Source organism: Salvelinus alpinus, chromosome 15, assembly GCF_045679555.1.
Source record: "Salvelinus alpinus chromosome 15, SLU_Salpinus.1, whole genome shotgun sequence".
NCBI classification, from domain to species: domain Eukaryota; kingdom Metazoa; phylum Chordata; class Actinopteri; order Salmoniformes; family Salmonidae; genus Salvelinus; species Salvelinus alpinus.
This window is the reverse complement of record NC_092100.1, coordinates 16,540,728-16,554,615: the sequence shown is the minus strand read 5'-3', so window position 1 is coordinate 16,554,615 and position 13,888 is coordinate 16,540,728. Positions and strand designations below refer to the sequence as shown.

Here is a 13,888-nt window from a genome sequence, read left to right as displayed (position 1 = left end):
TGACGTACAGACGCATGCTTCAGCCTACACTGATATGACGCGTCACACATGCGACGAAAATCAACAAAAAAAATTCTCCCATCACCACCAGCTAACGTTACTGCGAGGAACTTCTGAAGCAAAGGCAACTGGTAAGACTAATTATTGCTAGTTAACACATTTGTATATATGTTATATCGTGTGGCATAGCTGAACGCTCTTTAAACCACATAGCTATCTGTCAGTTGAGTAAATCGGGGTAAAGTGCTCAGAAAGCCATGTTATTGCCGTCATGTCAGTAATGCTAAGCTAGATAGCTACAATCAAAATACTAGTTAGCCCTAGTTAAGCTATCCACGTAAGTTTAACCAGCTCCTTACACGTAAACAAAATTAGCTCGTCTGTTAATGTGGCAATACAGTGAGTGCTTTCACATGGCAGACCAACTGCTAGCTGTGTTAGCCGTATTAGCATTAGCTAGCAGCCGACCATAAGCAACTTACTAGAACAGTCTAGTTAGCTAGCAACGTCACCTGCCAAGTAAACTAACTAGCTTGTTAGCATGTTTGTTATTAGTTTAGGATTAAGAAACGAAACGATCTAGTCACTAGCGGACTTAACTCCACGGTGAACTTCAGTCCGCTATCGAAATAGATGGTAACGTATAGGCTTTTATGTTATGTAGCTATAATATAAATGTAGGAGACAATTAATCCCAACCAGTTGCCAGTTATTTACAGTGGATGTTGTTGTTTTTTATACCTACAACATCTCATTAACTTTCTTCTTCAGGGTCCCTCGCAATACACATTCTACTGAGAGGTTTGGACCTCAATCCAAAATGACAGACACAAAGCGTCTTGCCATCTCCATCATTCAGTTTCTTCATGATCAACTGGGCTCTGGGAGTCTATCTTCAGATGCTCAGGAAAGTTTAGAAGGTAAGTTGGAGTAAGGAAGCCAAGAGTCAGTCTGAGGAGATGGGTTCTCAGCCTTTGTTGGAAGATGGCCAGGGACTCAACTGTGTCCAGTTAGTGTCATTGCCATTCCTCAACATCTGATTATTTTCCAGTTGCAGTCCAATGCCTGGAGACGGCCTTCGAGGTCTCGACCGATGACCAGACCCTATCTGTCACTCAAACATTACCAGAGATTTTTGCCTCTGCGACACAAAAGGTAGACTCAAAAGACATCCACTTAATATGAAGGTGATTGTGGCCAATAGGCCTTTGTCTCAGATGTGTTGACTGTCTGTTGCAGCATCCAGACACCTCCCAGGTGAAAATAAACACAGCCACAGATTCCCCTACTGAGGAGGAAGTAGCAGAGGCAGAGAGACTCAAAACTGACGGTAGGACCTCCCCGTAATAGTTTGTGCATTACTCAGTCTTCACGATCAGCTTTAGTATTTTATTAGGATCCCCATTAGCTACTGCTAAAGCAGCAGCTACTCTTCCTGGGGTCCACATAAAACATGATATTACGGAACATTAATAGACAAGAACAGCTCAAGGACAGAACTACGTTCTTTAAAATAAGATTGTATGAAAATGTGCACTTATGCCTTGACATTCCATGCATTGTGTACTCATCATCATCAATGCTAACGGCTATACTGCAGCAATTAATTTTTCCCATACGTGCTCTAGTGCTACAACTGCTTTCTCTAAGCCGGCCCTGATATCCTTATCTCACAGCTCCAGTGTTCTGTCACAACACCAGAAAGAATCTCACAACATCAGGGGGAGAAAAACAGAAACAATCCCTGTTCTTATACCTTTAGCAGTCTGACTCCAATATTATCAACAGATATGAACATTCGAGTCTAACATCCTCAACTTAGTACAAACACACTGGCAGAATCATGTGTTTACCATCTGTGTCCTTCCGTCTGATGTCAATGCTAAGCATAAACATGTGATGCAAAGATGCTATTGAATGTGAAGTTCAATCAAAGTAATTTAATCCTGCTCGGTTCCCCTGATGTGAACAGATCCACATACCATACGGAACGTTGCGCTCCCTCTAAAGTTCCCATGACGTGAACTTAGCTCTCTTCAAATCTAAGGTAAAGAGCTGTTTGTAGGCCTATAATATTTGTATTTTCTTTATGGCAGGCAATGATCAAATGAAGGTTGAGAAATTTGGGGCAGCTGTGGAATTCTACTCAAAGGCTATTGCCATAAACCCCCGGAATGCAGTTTACTACTGCAACAGGTATTGACCAACAAACTCCTGAACTTGGACTCTGACAATTAGTCACACATTGTGTATGTCCAAATGCACATTTTGAGGATTTTCACGCATGTGTGCAGCTTTAGTCAAGCAATAAATTAATTTAAGCTTTTGTTTTAATGTGAAGTACTGCTAATTGTATGGAATTGTTTTTGCTAGGGCTGCTGCATACAGCAAACTAGGCAACTACGCTGGAGCAGTTCAGGACTGTGAACTTGCCATTGGGATTGACCCAAACTACAGCAAAGCATATGGAAGAATGGGGTAGGTTAGACACTAGCGTTCAATATTACCGTGGACATGGGCCAGTGTGTTGCTGCTTTGTTATTGACTGATGATTGTGAACATACATCGACTTCAAACGTCCCATGCTTCCAGGTTGGCTCTAGCCAGTTTAAACAAACACACAGAAGCTGTAGCTTATTACAAGAAAGCCCTAGAGTTGGACCCAGAGAACGACACCTACAAATCCAACCTGAAAATAGCAGAGCAGAAAATGGAGACTCCAAGCCCAGTAAGTTGGTAACATCTCAACCACAATGGAGAATACATATCAGTTGTAATATATCATTGTTGATCATGTTATTATTTTTTCTTCAGACAGGAGGAATGGGAGGAGTTGATCTGGCTGGTTTGCTCAGTAACCCTGGTTTCATGAACATGGTGAGTTCCATGAAAGCGGAAATATGTAACTTTTTGGGTGACCTGACCAAATACACATAGAAATAGGAGTTATAGATCTGTCATTTTATTTATTTTTTATTTGTACAAATTAATTAAAAATATGTTATGGCAAGACTAAATAAGGTCAGGAGTACACATTTGCTTAACAAGTCACAGAAGTTGCATGGACTCACTGTGCAATAGTGTTTAACATGATTTTTGAATGACTACCTTATCTCTGTACCCCACACATACAATTATCTGTAAGGTCCCTCAGTCAAGCAGTGAATTTGGAACACTGATTCAACCACAAAGACCAGGGAGGTTTTCCAATGACTCACAAAGAAGGGCACCTATTTATAGATGGGTAAAAAGCAGACATTAAATATCCCTTTGAGCATGGTGAAGTTATTAAATACACATTGGATTTGTATCAATACACCCAGTCACTACAACGATACGGTCGTCCTTCCTAACTCAGTTTTCAGAGAGGAAGGAAACTGCTCAGATTTCACCACGAGGCCAATGGTTACTTTAAAACAGTTAGAGTTCAATGGCAGTGGTAGACCTGAGGATGGATCAACATTGTAGTTACTCCACAGTACTAACCTAAATGACAGAGTGAAAAGAAGGAAGCCTGTACAGAAACATGCATCCTGTTTGCAACAAGGCACTAAAGTAATGCTGCAATAAATGTGGTAAAGCAATTAGCTTTTTATCCTGAATACAAAGTGTTATGTTGGGGGCAAATCCAATACAACACATTACTGAGTACAACTCTCCATATTTTCAAGCATAGTGGTGGCTGCATCATGTTATGGGTGTGCTTGTAATCATGATTCATTCTGCTATCCACCAGCCACTGGGGGATTAATTCACCTTTCAGCAGGACAATAACCTTAAAATGCAAGGTCAAATCTACGCTGGAGTTGCTTATCAAGAAGACGGTGAATGCTCCTGAGTGGTCGAGTTACAGTTTTAACTTAAATCTATGGCAAGACCTGAAAATTGTTGTCTAGCAATGATCAACAACCAATTTGACAGAGCCTGAATTTCTTATTTTTAAGAATGATAGGCAAAAGTTGCACAATCTAGGTGTGGAAAGCTCTTAGACTTTACCCAGAAAGACTCTCCGCTGTATTCACTTCCCAAGGTGCTTTTACAAAGTATTGACTCAGGGGTGTTAATACTAATGTCAATTAGATATTTCTGTATTTCATTTTCAATAAAAGTTTAGAAATGTCTAAACTTGTTTTTAAATGAGTTTCCCACTAGTAATTATTAGTTGGCGAGGCGTTCACCTGGATTTCCCCCCCCCCAGTCGTATTTATGAGATGTCATGAATGCAGCATATGTAGAGAAGGTTAACTAAATTAGAAATCATATTGACATTGTTAGGGCTGCTTTGTCCTAGGCATCCGGTTTGATGAACAACCCACAAGTACAGCAACTGTAAGTTATCCATTAATTGTCTATCAAATACATTTATTTTTTATTTTTTAGATGTAGCACAAGGACTTTAATTGCACTCTGAGATTTCACAATTAGTTGTGAAATGTAGGGCGCTTTTAAAGTAAATGCATGTAGACCACCTTTCTTGTCTGTATTGTACAGGATGTCGGGGATGATGTCAGGGGCTTACGGGCCAGTGGGAGCTCCAGCAGCGCCTGGAGTAGGGCCTGGGTTAGGAGCAGGTCCAGAGTCAGGGTTAGGAGCCGGACCAGGGTTAGGAGCCGGACCGGGGTTAGGAGCTGGACCGGCGGTTGGAGTAGGGGGAGCTGGTCCAGGTGACATCTCTGGTCTCATCCAAGCGTAAGTCTACCACCAGCTCTATGCACTCTGTGCCAAATATTACTTCTATATTATACCTGTGGCATCAGTGATAAAGACATGATAACATTTTAATGTGAGTATTAATAAAATGCATTGTTTTTGTGACTTGTACTTGGTAACTGCCATTCCATCACCTTGCTGTGTCCATGTCCATTTAGGGGCCAACAATTTGCGCAGCAAATGCAACAGCAGAACCCAGAGCTAATTGAACAGCTGAGGAGTCAAATTCACAGCCGGACACCTAGTGGTAGCAACGAAGAACAACCTTGACCCTCAGACGGGTAAGATTATCATTTTTAAATGGTTATGGGTTGGTCCATGTATCGTAGATTCGTACTGGGTTTTTGCAATGTCTTCTTTATTCCCCTTTACAAAGCGCACATGTAGAGCTAATCATAAAATTGTCTGCTCTCCCTTTTCTGACAGAGGAAGATTTGTGTGGAGAAGTGAAGACGTGTATTTTTTTTTTAAATGTATGATTTGTATTATCTCCCAACTCCATGGACAAAAAGCTTTTCATCACTGAGTAATTATTGCATGTGTGCTCCACCCCCCCTGTCTTTAAGGAAACTGATCAGCAAAACCTTGCGGGAATGATGAAATTTGATAAACCTGTTGTCAACAGATATCTAGTCCGAAGTGTCTGCAATGTCACACCAGTGTAGCTCTTGGTTTAGCTGTTTATTGTTACTATTCCTTGCCAGTGAACTGTTGTCGGAACTGAATCCCCCCCCCCCGTGACCTAAATGCAGCTGCATCACTTGAGCTTTATCATTTCAGGTACACAGAAACATCTTGAGATTATTATGCGATGATACAGTTTAGCAGTCATATATATTTGAGAAGCATCTATTTGTACAAAGAAATACTCGTTGGCAGGGATGGTATCTAGAGTACTGTCAACATTATGGGAATATCAAATGAGCATATCAAATAGGACCTATTGGTGTCCTCTGTAATCCAGGAGTTGTTTAAGCATGATACACTGTTTTTTGTTATTTTATAATGGGAATGTCAGTGTTACACTTTTGTTTTTGTCTAACATGGGTGGCTGTCTGTTTTTGTTCACAATCTTTGATTAAATCATACTAATAAATTAGCCTAACATGTTTGCTTGATTTTTAAACCCATGTGTTATTTCAATTTAGGAAATTAATTGAAATTAAATTGAAAATTCCATTTAGAAAATATATTCATGAATTGAAATTATTTATTTGACTTGATTGCATTGATATTGATGCATTTTGTACAAAACTAAACTCAGGAGTTTAGATTTAATTTACAGTAGAGAAACCTCAGTCATCTGGAGACCTGTTTACAAAAGCCCTTTCATCGAAACGGCATCACTTAGCTCATTGCAAGCTTTTGCAAAAAGCTCAAAACTCGTAAATTTCCAACTTCAGCGTGTTCAAACAACTGGGAACTTGCGTAAAAGAACGAGCCTTTGCTGGGAAAATTGTTTAATGGTCATTCAACTTGGAATTCCAAGTCGGAAACTTGGAATATTTATACAACCAAAGATTATGGATATACTATCAAGATGCATGTCTCTCCGCCCTGACAATGGGTGGGGGGGTGCATTTATTTATTTTCTTCTCCAAATTCGACACTCATTGATCTCCATAAAAAAAAACACCCCAAATACAATAGGATTTTGAGAGTTATTTGTCAGAGGCCATATTGTAGAATGGAAATGATAAATGTACTGTAGATAATCATAGAAAACAATCTTCTGGAATGATCTCAATTGTCTACAGTATGGGCTGGTTTCCCAGACTCAGATCACACCTAGACTTAAGACGGGAGAGGACGGAAGAGGGTGAGTTGGAATATACAATATTTAGCTTCGGTACAAGCATGCTAGGGGTTGGAATATACCATATTTAGCTTGGGTACAAGCATGCTAAGGGGTACACCAGATGAGACGAGCTGACCGTGGCCCCTATTGCAGCATAAACACTGGAGACTGGGACAGGGGTATCGAGAGACTGTGGCGCCGTCCAACGCCAACCCTGAGTGCAACAAGCCAGGGACTCAGCCCCCTGTAATAGTCAGTGGTATGGAATCTCAGTTGAGAGTGGGGAGTCGACCAAGCAGAGACCGCAAGGATGGTTCATCAGTCCAACACCTTGGGACCTGATGCCTCTGCTTGGCTCTCAGCATTAGGGAACTAGCGTCCTGTCCAGGAGGTATAGGCTACTAGTACATTAAACTGCCTTACGTGACAGAAACAGGAGAGGCTTCTGCCCGTATGGGCCGCACAGGCAAGGATTATTTGTCCAAGGTTTAGATACGTAATGTAATTTACAAGACTGAAATCAAGCCTGAGTCTCTCACATAAGAGGAGCTTTGTAGGAGAAAGCCCTGTATCCATCTGTTTTCTTAAATATTGGAGGAACAAGAAGTCCTGCATCTTGTGGTTCTCTTCTGTTTTCCCTTTAACACATACGCTATTGCAAGTTTTCACGAGAAGTTAAACAACTGACAAGTTAGAATAGCAGTTCATTTTTATTGTTAACTTGATGGATGATCTAACATCGATTAACACCCACGTCTGTCTACTTATTGTAGCTATCTAACGTTAGTCATCAGAGTTAGCTAGTTTACTAACGACCTAGACTAATATCACTCCTTTGAACTCACCCTTCTGTCCAGACGCTTTATAATTGTTGTTTACAACAAATGTTGTCCTTGTCTTCTGTTTATAATGGTTCAGATTGTCTTCAAGAGCTTGTAGGCTAGTAAAATACTTTGCAGACGGGACTATGACGTATCTTTTACAAAATCGATATCCCTTCTAGCCAGTTGTCTTGAAAGCATCTCCACCAATCAGAAACGTTTTCGTCATGTGAACAGGAAGTGTTACGGGGGGAAAAGCTGTGAAAGGTCAGTGTAGAGGTATTTCATATTTCTCGTCAAAAAGCCCGATAGAAATTATTATGTACGTTTCAGCTGCTGGGAAAGCTTGCAACGTGACGCAAATTAATATGAATGATAACTAGCATCTACTTAAAGCTTTGTTTTGTGAACTGGTCGCCCCGATAATTTGCCAACGTTATGTTGACATGTGTGCTAGTTTGGCTAGAATAGCTATAAGGGACTTCTCATAAACTAGGGTACCAGTGAGGATTTCCTACGCTGGACAACTTTGTTACAGCTGTTGCTAAATTATTGATAATCTGCTTATTATTTTAATGTCATTACATTAAGATATAAGGGGGAACATAGCTATATAACGTTATATTCAATAATATTCACGAGTTGATTTAAAACCGACGTTTAACCCATTATCATGGTTGGTGTCTTAAAACATTACTTTTCTGTCCTTGCATTTATGGCAGTGTAAATTGTAGTTATATCAAATATTAAGCATGAATCAGTTAAATTAGACATTCAACTTGAACCTTGTAAGAATCCTGGATCTAGCTATCGGACTGTTTTTTTTTTGTGTGTGTGTATAGAGATCTCTCAAATGTTTCATGTGATTGTAAAATCGAATGCTTCTAACCGAAAATCACTTTACCTTGATACTGTTAGGGCCTACATAAAGCTGTCCCAACAGCAGAGATTTCTTTCCAGCACAATGGAGTGAATCCTTACCATGCTACACCTGGCTATTAGCGGAGCCTTGTCTGGCAGCGAAATAATTAATCATGCCTTGTTTACTGCCTTTTTTTTAAACAGCTGATATGGCTGCCCATATCTCCCTGGCATATTACATAATTTATGCAGAAGCATATAAGACATTTTTGGACTCACCTTGTCATTCACTTGCAAATTTTGTCATCAAAGAAAGAGAGATTTACAATTCTGAGTTGGATGACAAAGCGTATTTTTCAAGTCTGACTTCCCAGTTGCAATGCTTGCGGTTAGCAACTGTCACCGATTCCTTCCAAACAACTCATTGTTGAATTTGCGATGGCTGATGAGCACCGATACGTTTTATCTATAATTTTTCCTTATTTCTCTTCATATGACAAGGATTAAAAAGGATTTGCCAGTAGATTGTCTACTTGATTTATGATGACTGCAAGCTAAGATTTTGAAAGTAAGATGTTGACATGATCAGTCCAATCAAAGCTACTGTAGATATGTGATTTGAAGTCATTTTATCTGTGGCCAATGACCTTGAGCCTTCTTGGAAGGGCACTTCTAATCTAAGTCTATGGTTGGACCCAAAGGGCTCATATTCTTGATATCTACCCTTACTAAAGGCGGGTGATGTAGTGTCCCCATGGTTGACAGAACACTGAGCCAATCACGGTGCAATGCTCCTATTTTCTGCTGGTCTGCCCCAGCACAAACAGCACTGAGTTAGGCTGAAACACCTGCATTTTGGAGCTGCCTGTTTTGTATGTGGCTTTATTAACTTTTTTTTTACATTGTTTGCAAACTGATATGTGACACGTATTAATTCCAAAATAACATGCAGAACAGGCAAGCCCGCCCCATTTCATTTTTTTGCAAAAAATGTGGGTCTCAAAACAGGTGGGGATCTGGTTTTTGGTCGCTTAATCATTATGAAAATTGCGATGGTAAGATTCAAATGGTGAGATTAATTCTACCGCTATTCACGACCTTATTATTTGTGCCTGCAATATGGATTTTTGTCCATATTGCCCAGCTCTAAATGATGCTTTGCAACATTCAAGATTACACATCTAGCTTTCACAACTGTTATCATGTTGAATCAAACCAGTCAACAAGGTGGCCATATTATCTTAGTTAAATGATAGCTAGCTAGCTGTTTTAGTTTCTGATTGACTGTCATGACAAATATGACATATGACAGATAAAAGTTTACCTAGTTTGTTTGCACATCTTTGACATTTTTCTTTTTTAATTTGTTCATGTCACAGTTGGAATTGTCTCTAGGACCAGGATGACGAGGCTCTCTGTGACCTGACAGAGAAAAGGAGCAGAAGAGGCTTTGAGGGTTATGTGCCACTCATATTACTGAGCAATACCATATCTGGACATCATGGAGCTTGTAGTGGCCAAGGTCCTTTGCCTTCTGGGAGTGTTTGCCCTCATGTTGGCTGGGATTCTTGTCCCAGTGCGCCTGATGATGCAGGTGGACTATGAAAAAGCCCAAAACTACAGGAAGGCTCTTGCACTCTGCAATTCTTTTGGCGGTGGTGTATTTCTGGCCACTTGCTTCAATGCTCTTTTGCCAGCAGTAAGAAACAAGGTAGGTAGCCATGTCTTATCAAAAGGGAACCATGGGGCTCTCCCAGAAGCTTGGCTGATGTGTAAAACCCATGAATTCAGACAAAGAAGTGTAATGAAGTTCGTACTCAAAAAGATGTTGCGTAAAGCTTACTTCATTATTCAATGTTTTTAATTATTTTCACTGCATCAGGGACGTCTCGGCTTTACAGCTTTCTTCAGTGTGTGTAGGTCTTGAAAACATGGTATTTTGCAGAGTAAAATGTGTATATATATATTTTTTTAAATGATTATCTTTTTAATTATATTCTGACAATCTGTTGAAGCCGCAAACCATTTTGCTGTTGTAGAATAGAAGCAGAATGTTTATATGCTGATGTTAATTTACTGAGTGTCTTTTCTTTAGGTGGACGAGGTCCTTAAGCTGGTGAATATAACCACAGACTACCCCCTGGCAGAGACCATGATGATGCTGGGCTTCTTCCTCACCGTCTTTGTGGAGCAGGCAGTGCTCACCTTCAAGAAGGAGAAGCCATCTTTCATCAACCTGGAGACCTTTAACGCAGGGGTCTCCGAGGCTGGGAGTGACTCTGAGTACGACACTCCATTCATTTCTCCCACCCGGGGCTCCCCTGTGGGCCACCACCATGGGCATCACCACGGACACCTCAGCCCCACTGAGCTGGCCAGAGCTGGGCCTCTGCGGCTGGCCAGCCTGGTCCTGGCTCTCTCTGCCCATTCTGTATTCGAGGGGCTGGCCCTGGGCCTCCAGGAGGACGGGGCCAAGCTGGGAAGCCTCTTCCTGGGGGTGGGCATCCACGAGACCCTGGCCGCCGTGGCTCTGGGGGTGAGTGTGGCCAAAGCTGCTTTGCCCATGAGGGATGCCATCAAACTGGGTGTGACGGTCAGCCTCATGATACCCATTGGCATCGGACTGGGCATGGGCATCAATAGTGCCCAGAACCTGGCAGGTAGTATTGCCTCTGTGGTGCTCCAAGGCCTGGCTGCTGGTACTTTCCTCTTTGTCACCTTCTTTGAGATCCTGTCTCGGGAGCTGGAGGATAAACATGACAGACTGTTAAAGGTGCTCTTTCTCATACTGGGCTATGGGGTACTAGCAGGCCTAATGTTCATCAAGTGGTGATGGACAGAAGAGGCCTTTTTAATGCACTGAGATGTCTATGAGTATCTTACTGGCCACACTTTGCATTGTGCGCACACCTGCACTACCACAGTAAACTTTTTTTGTTTTGATAAAGGGGTACAGTAAATCAAGTTTAATAGTTTTTTTTATTTTGCATTTACACTGGGACATGTTTGCTTACTAAGTAAGGCTACGTTGCTCTTTTAGTTTCTGCCATAGGGAATGTCCCATGTTCCTGCCATTGAGTAGCAATAGTAAAGTGAGTCACTTTGACAGTATAATTTTGCATGTGTTGCCAGACACATGATTACATCTCATGTAGAGAAATCAGGAAAAGTACTCCACCACACTGTTGTCTTATTGGCATTTTGCAAGACGAGTGAAGTGATATACAACTTTATGTTATAAGTAGGTTTACTACTGTATTCCTAATCAAATATAAGAACCAGTTCCCATGAAACCTTTTGAGTAGCCTGTTGTATGGTCCTGATATCTATCGTCCGAGATTAAATCCATGGTTTGCTTTTCAAGTTTTTATTGTATTTTAAACATTATACATTTTAACAGGGAGTCACATTGAGAACCATGTATCTTTTTATAAATGATGGGTTACAGCTTTTATGGGTAGTAGAAGGTCTATTAAATTTCAAATTTTGTTTTAATGATCATAAAGTATTGGAAGACCACTGTGGTCTCTACTGTACATTGTTGTCACTTTTGTGCTGTTTGCAAATAATGGGATCCCTGTGACTGAAACCTTCAGACTTGGAGCTCTTGTTTGTATTATGTGTTAGGTGTCTTTACCACAGTTCGCGATGACAGATAATGTTATACAGCTTCTTAGATTAATTCTAATTTAGCTATTTTCAACTAAACACTCCTATTTCAAATATTGCCCAGGAGTATCCTTGTTTGTTTAAAAAAAAAAAAAAAACTTGTTTATTTTTCTTTTCTCCTAATGTGAATGTGTAGAACTTGTTTTGTAGAAGCCACTTACTGGAGGAAGCCTACAGATAAAGGTACATTTATCAAGTTCAGATCTTACTGCACTCCCGAAAATCTACATAAGATCAATTCAATTGCTGATGGTCACATACACATATTTAGCAGATGTTATTGCGGGTGTAGCAAAATGCTTGTGATTATTTAAACATATAGTAGGCTAGGTCAGTTTGAATTTGTCCATATCAATTTGTGCTTTCAGGGACTTTAAACAAAAGGAAACATGAATTGCTATTTTAATGCTGTATTCCAAAATAAATTGTACTGCTAAATTCTTCAGTGGCAACCAGATTTCCTTTTATAATGAGCAGTGGAAATGCACATAAGTTACTTGTATTGCAACATGTTAATGGTTTAAAAAACTACTTTATGTTAGATAAAATAGTAATCCTTCAAGGAAAACTGTTTGCAATGTTATGACAATTAATTTATTTTCCTTTGTTGAAACTATACCATGTGTTGTCAGTAAAAGTTTCCAGAAATTTGAATTCGATTGAATTTAGCATTAAAGTAAAACCTTACCCACTCCTTGGCCAGGAAAGTCTGTGCCTTTTCAGATGTTTTATAAACATCAGATGAACAGTTCTCCATTCCAGTTGGTGAACTGGCTCCTGGCCAAAACCATTCTGTTAAATTTAGCATTTATATTTTTGTTCAGTGTATTTACATTCACACCTTCAATGACATGTTCCAAATAGCACTTTTCCAAGTAAGGAGATGTGAGGACTAGAATTGGCAATACTACAGTAGTATCCTGTTAAACACATCTAGAGGGTCAGAGTAGACATGCTTTTGACACAACGCCCTGTTCAGCATGTTAAAAGTTAAACTTCTAGCTAATTACTGAGTGGGTATTACTGAAGGTTCTGAGTATTCCCCTACCAAAATAATTCCTATCAAAGTAAATAAACCATGGGAACAGTCAACAGTGATTCAAATCTACTACTGTAATAAATATGTTTCACATTCTCAAACATGAAGGGATATAACAACCAAGGGTATAGGGGGAATTCAACCTAATTACAAATTCACCTCACCATATTAATACCCAGAAAGACAGCAAATCATCAGTCACTGACTCTCCAGGACCATACATGCTAGGTATCCATGAGATGTTAGCTCCGGCCCTCATAACTCACTGCAAATGGGTCAGTATAGATCAGAAAACTTTGGTGGCAACAGGAAATATTACTGCTGTCCTGTGCTGGACAAAAGTATACCAAAATGCTTAGGTTGTTATATGTTAATGAAATGTTATAACACGTTAATTATTATGTAGCAAAGAGTACGTCAATAGTAAATATAAATGTAAATCCACAGAAAAGATATTCAGTGGCACATTAAGAAGATCTTGAATTAATTGAAGACCTTTTGGCCCACACATCTAGGTCAAAATGGGGCACAACCTCTTCCCAAGCCTCTCAAACTAGTTGCATTAACCATTGCTTAACTGTTGGCTCACCTTTCCACCTACACATCTTATATAGCCTGTGCAGGGTTAGGATTTGATTGGATTGCAGCCATCCCTTTGTTTTGTTATCTAGATCACAATGACGATCAAACTTTATAAGATTGACCTTAATGGGGATTAATCTACTGATTCTTAGATGTTCGAGATGGGATCAGTTTAATTGGGATTCATTTAATCTCAGTTCATAAATTCATTTTGAAAGCACATTTTAAAAAAGAATCAAGGATGCGAATGCAAACGTTTCTGAATGTATAATTTAATTGTGCAATGCTGGGGGGAAAAATGTCCTACAGGCGGCCATATTGGTCAGCTAATACGGGACTAGTAAAGACACAGTGCACTACTTTGTTATTTAAAAAAGATATATATATTTCAAAAAAAAAAATTTATTC

General features: G+C 39.9%; 2 protein-coding genes and 1 long non-coding RNA gene across 4 annotated transcripts; 2 read left to right on the top strand and 1 right to left on the bottom strand.

The window, feature by feature from the left end:
• Positions 1 to 4: 4 nt before the first annotated feature.
• LOC139539561 (small glutamine-rich tetratricopeptide repeat-containing protein alpha-like) lies at positions 5 to 5,809 on the top strand. The gene is made up of 12 exons (XM_071342626.1): positions 5 to 131; positions 772 to 920; positions 1,052 to 1,155; positions 1,240 to 1,330; positions 2,097 to 2,196; positions 2,374 to 2,478; positions 2,593 to 2,728; positions 2,815 to 2,877; positions 4,292 to 4,329; positions 4,492 to 4,689; positions 4,869 to 4,991; positions 5,137 to 5,809. Exons 2-11 carry the CDS (start codon positions 821 to 823, stop codon positions 4,978 to 4,980), a joined length of 1,047 nt encoding a protein of 348 aa, XP_071198727.1. The 5' UTR covers positions 5 to 131; positions 772 to 820; the 3' UTR covers positions 4,981 to 4,991; positions 5,137 to 5,809.
• On the bottom strand, positions 4,331 to 7,525 carry LOC139539565 (uncharacterized). Its single transcript, XR_011667962.1, has 2 exons — positions 7,354 to 7,525; positions 4,331 to 4,745 (listed from the first exon to the last, which is right to left on the bottom strand). It is a non-coding gene; the product is annotated as an uncharacterized lncRNA (long non-coding RNA).
• On the top strand, positions 7,481 to 12,304 carry LOC139539562 (zinc transporter ZIP3-like). Of its 2 annotated transcripts, none has more exons than XM_071342627.1 (3): positions 7,481 to 7,596; positions 9,570 to 9,901; positions 10,286 to 12,304. In XM_071342627.1, the coding sequence occupies exons 2-3, from the start codon at positions 9,692 to 9,694 to the stop codon at positions 11,021 to 11,023; spliced, it is 948 nt and encodes a 315-aa protein (XP_071198728.1). In that variant the 5' UTR covers positions 7,481 to 7,596; positions 9,570 to 9,691; the 3' UTR covers positions 11,024 to 12,304. The 2 variants fall into 2 exon arrangements, with proteins under 2 accessions (XP_071198728.1, XP_071198729.1); XM_071342628.1 differs by lacking the exon at positions 7,481 to 7,596 and adding an exon at positions 7,611 to 8,758.
• Positions 12,305 to 13,888: the final 1,584 nt, after the last annotated feature.

Coding starts and splice junctions, on each gene's coding strand:
- LOC139539561 (XM_071342626.1), top strand. CDS start 821: ATGACAGACACAAAGCGTCTTGCCATCTCCATCATTCAGTTTCTTCAT. Junction 921..1,051: donor TGCTCAGGAAAGTTTAGAAG/GTAAGTTGGAGT, acceptor ATTATTTTCCAG/TTGCAGTCCAATGCCTGGAG. Junction 2,729..2,814: donor AAATGGAGACTCCAAGCCCA/GTAAGTTGGTAA, acceptor TTTTTTCTTCAG/ACAGGAGGAATGGGAGGAGT.
- LOC139539562 (XM_071342627.1), top strand. CDS start 9,692: ATGGAGCTTGTAGTGGCCAAGGTCCTTTGCCTTCTGGGAGTGTTTGCC. Junction 9,902..10,285: donor TGCCAGCAGTAAGAAACAAG/GTAGGTAGCCAT, acceptor TCTTTTCTTTAG/GTGGACGAGGTCCTTAAGCT.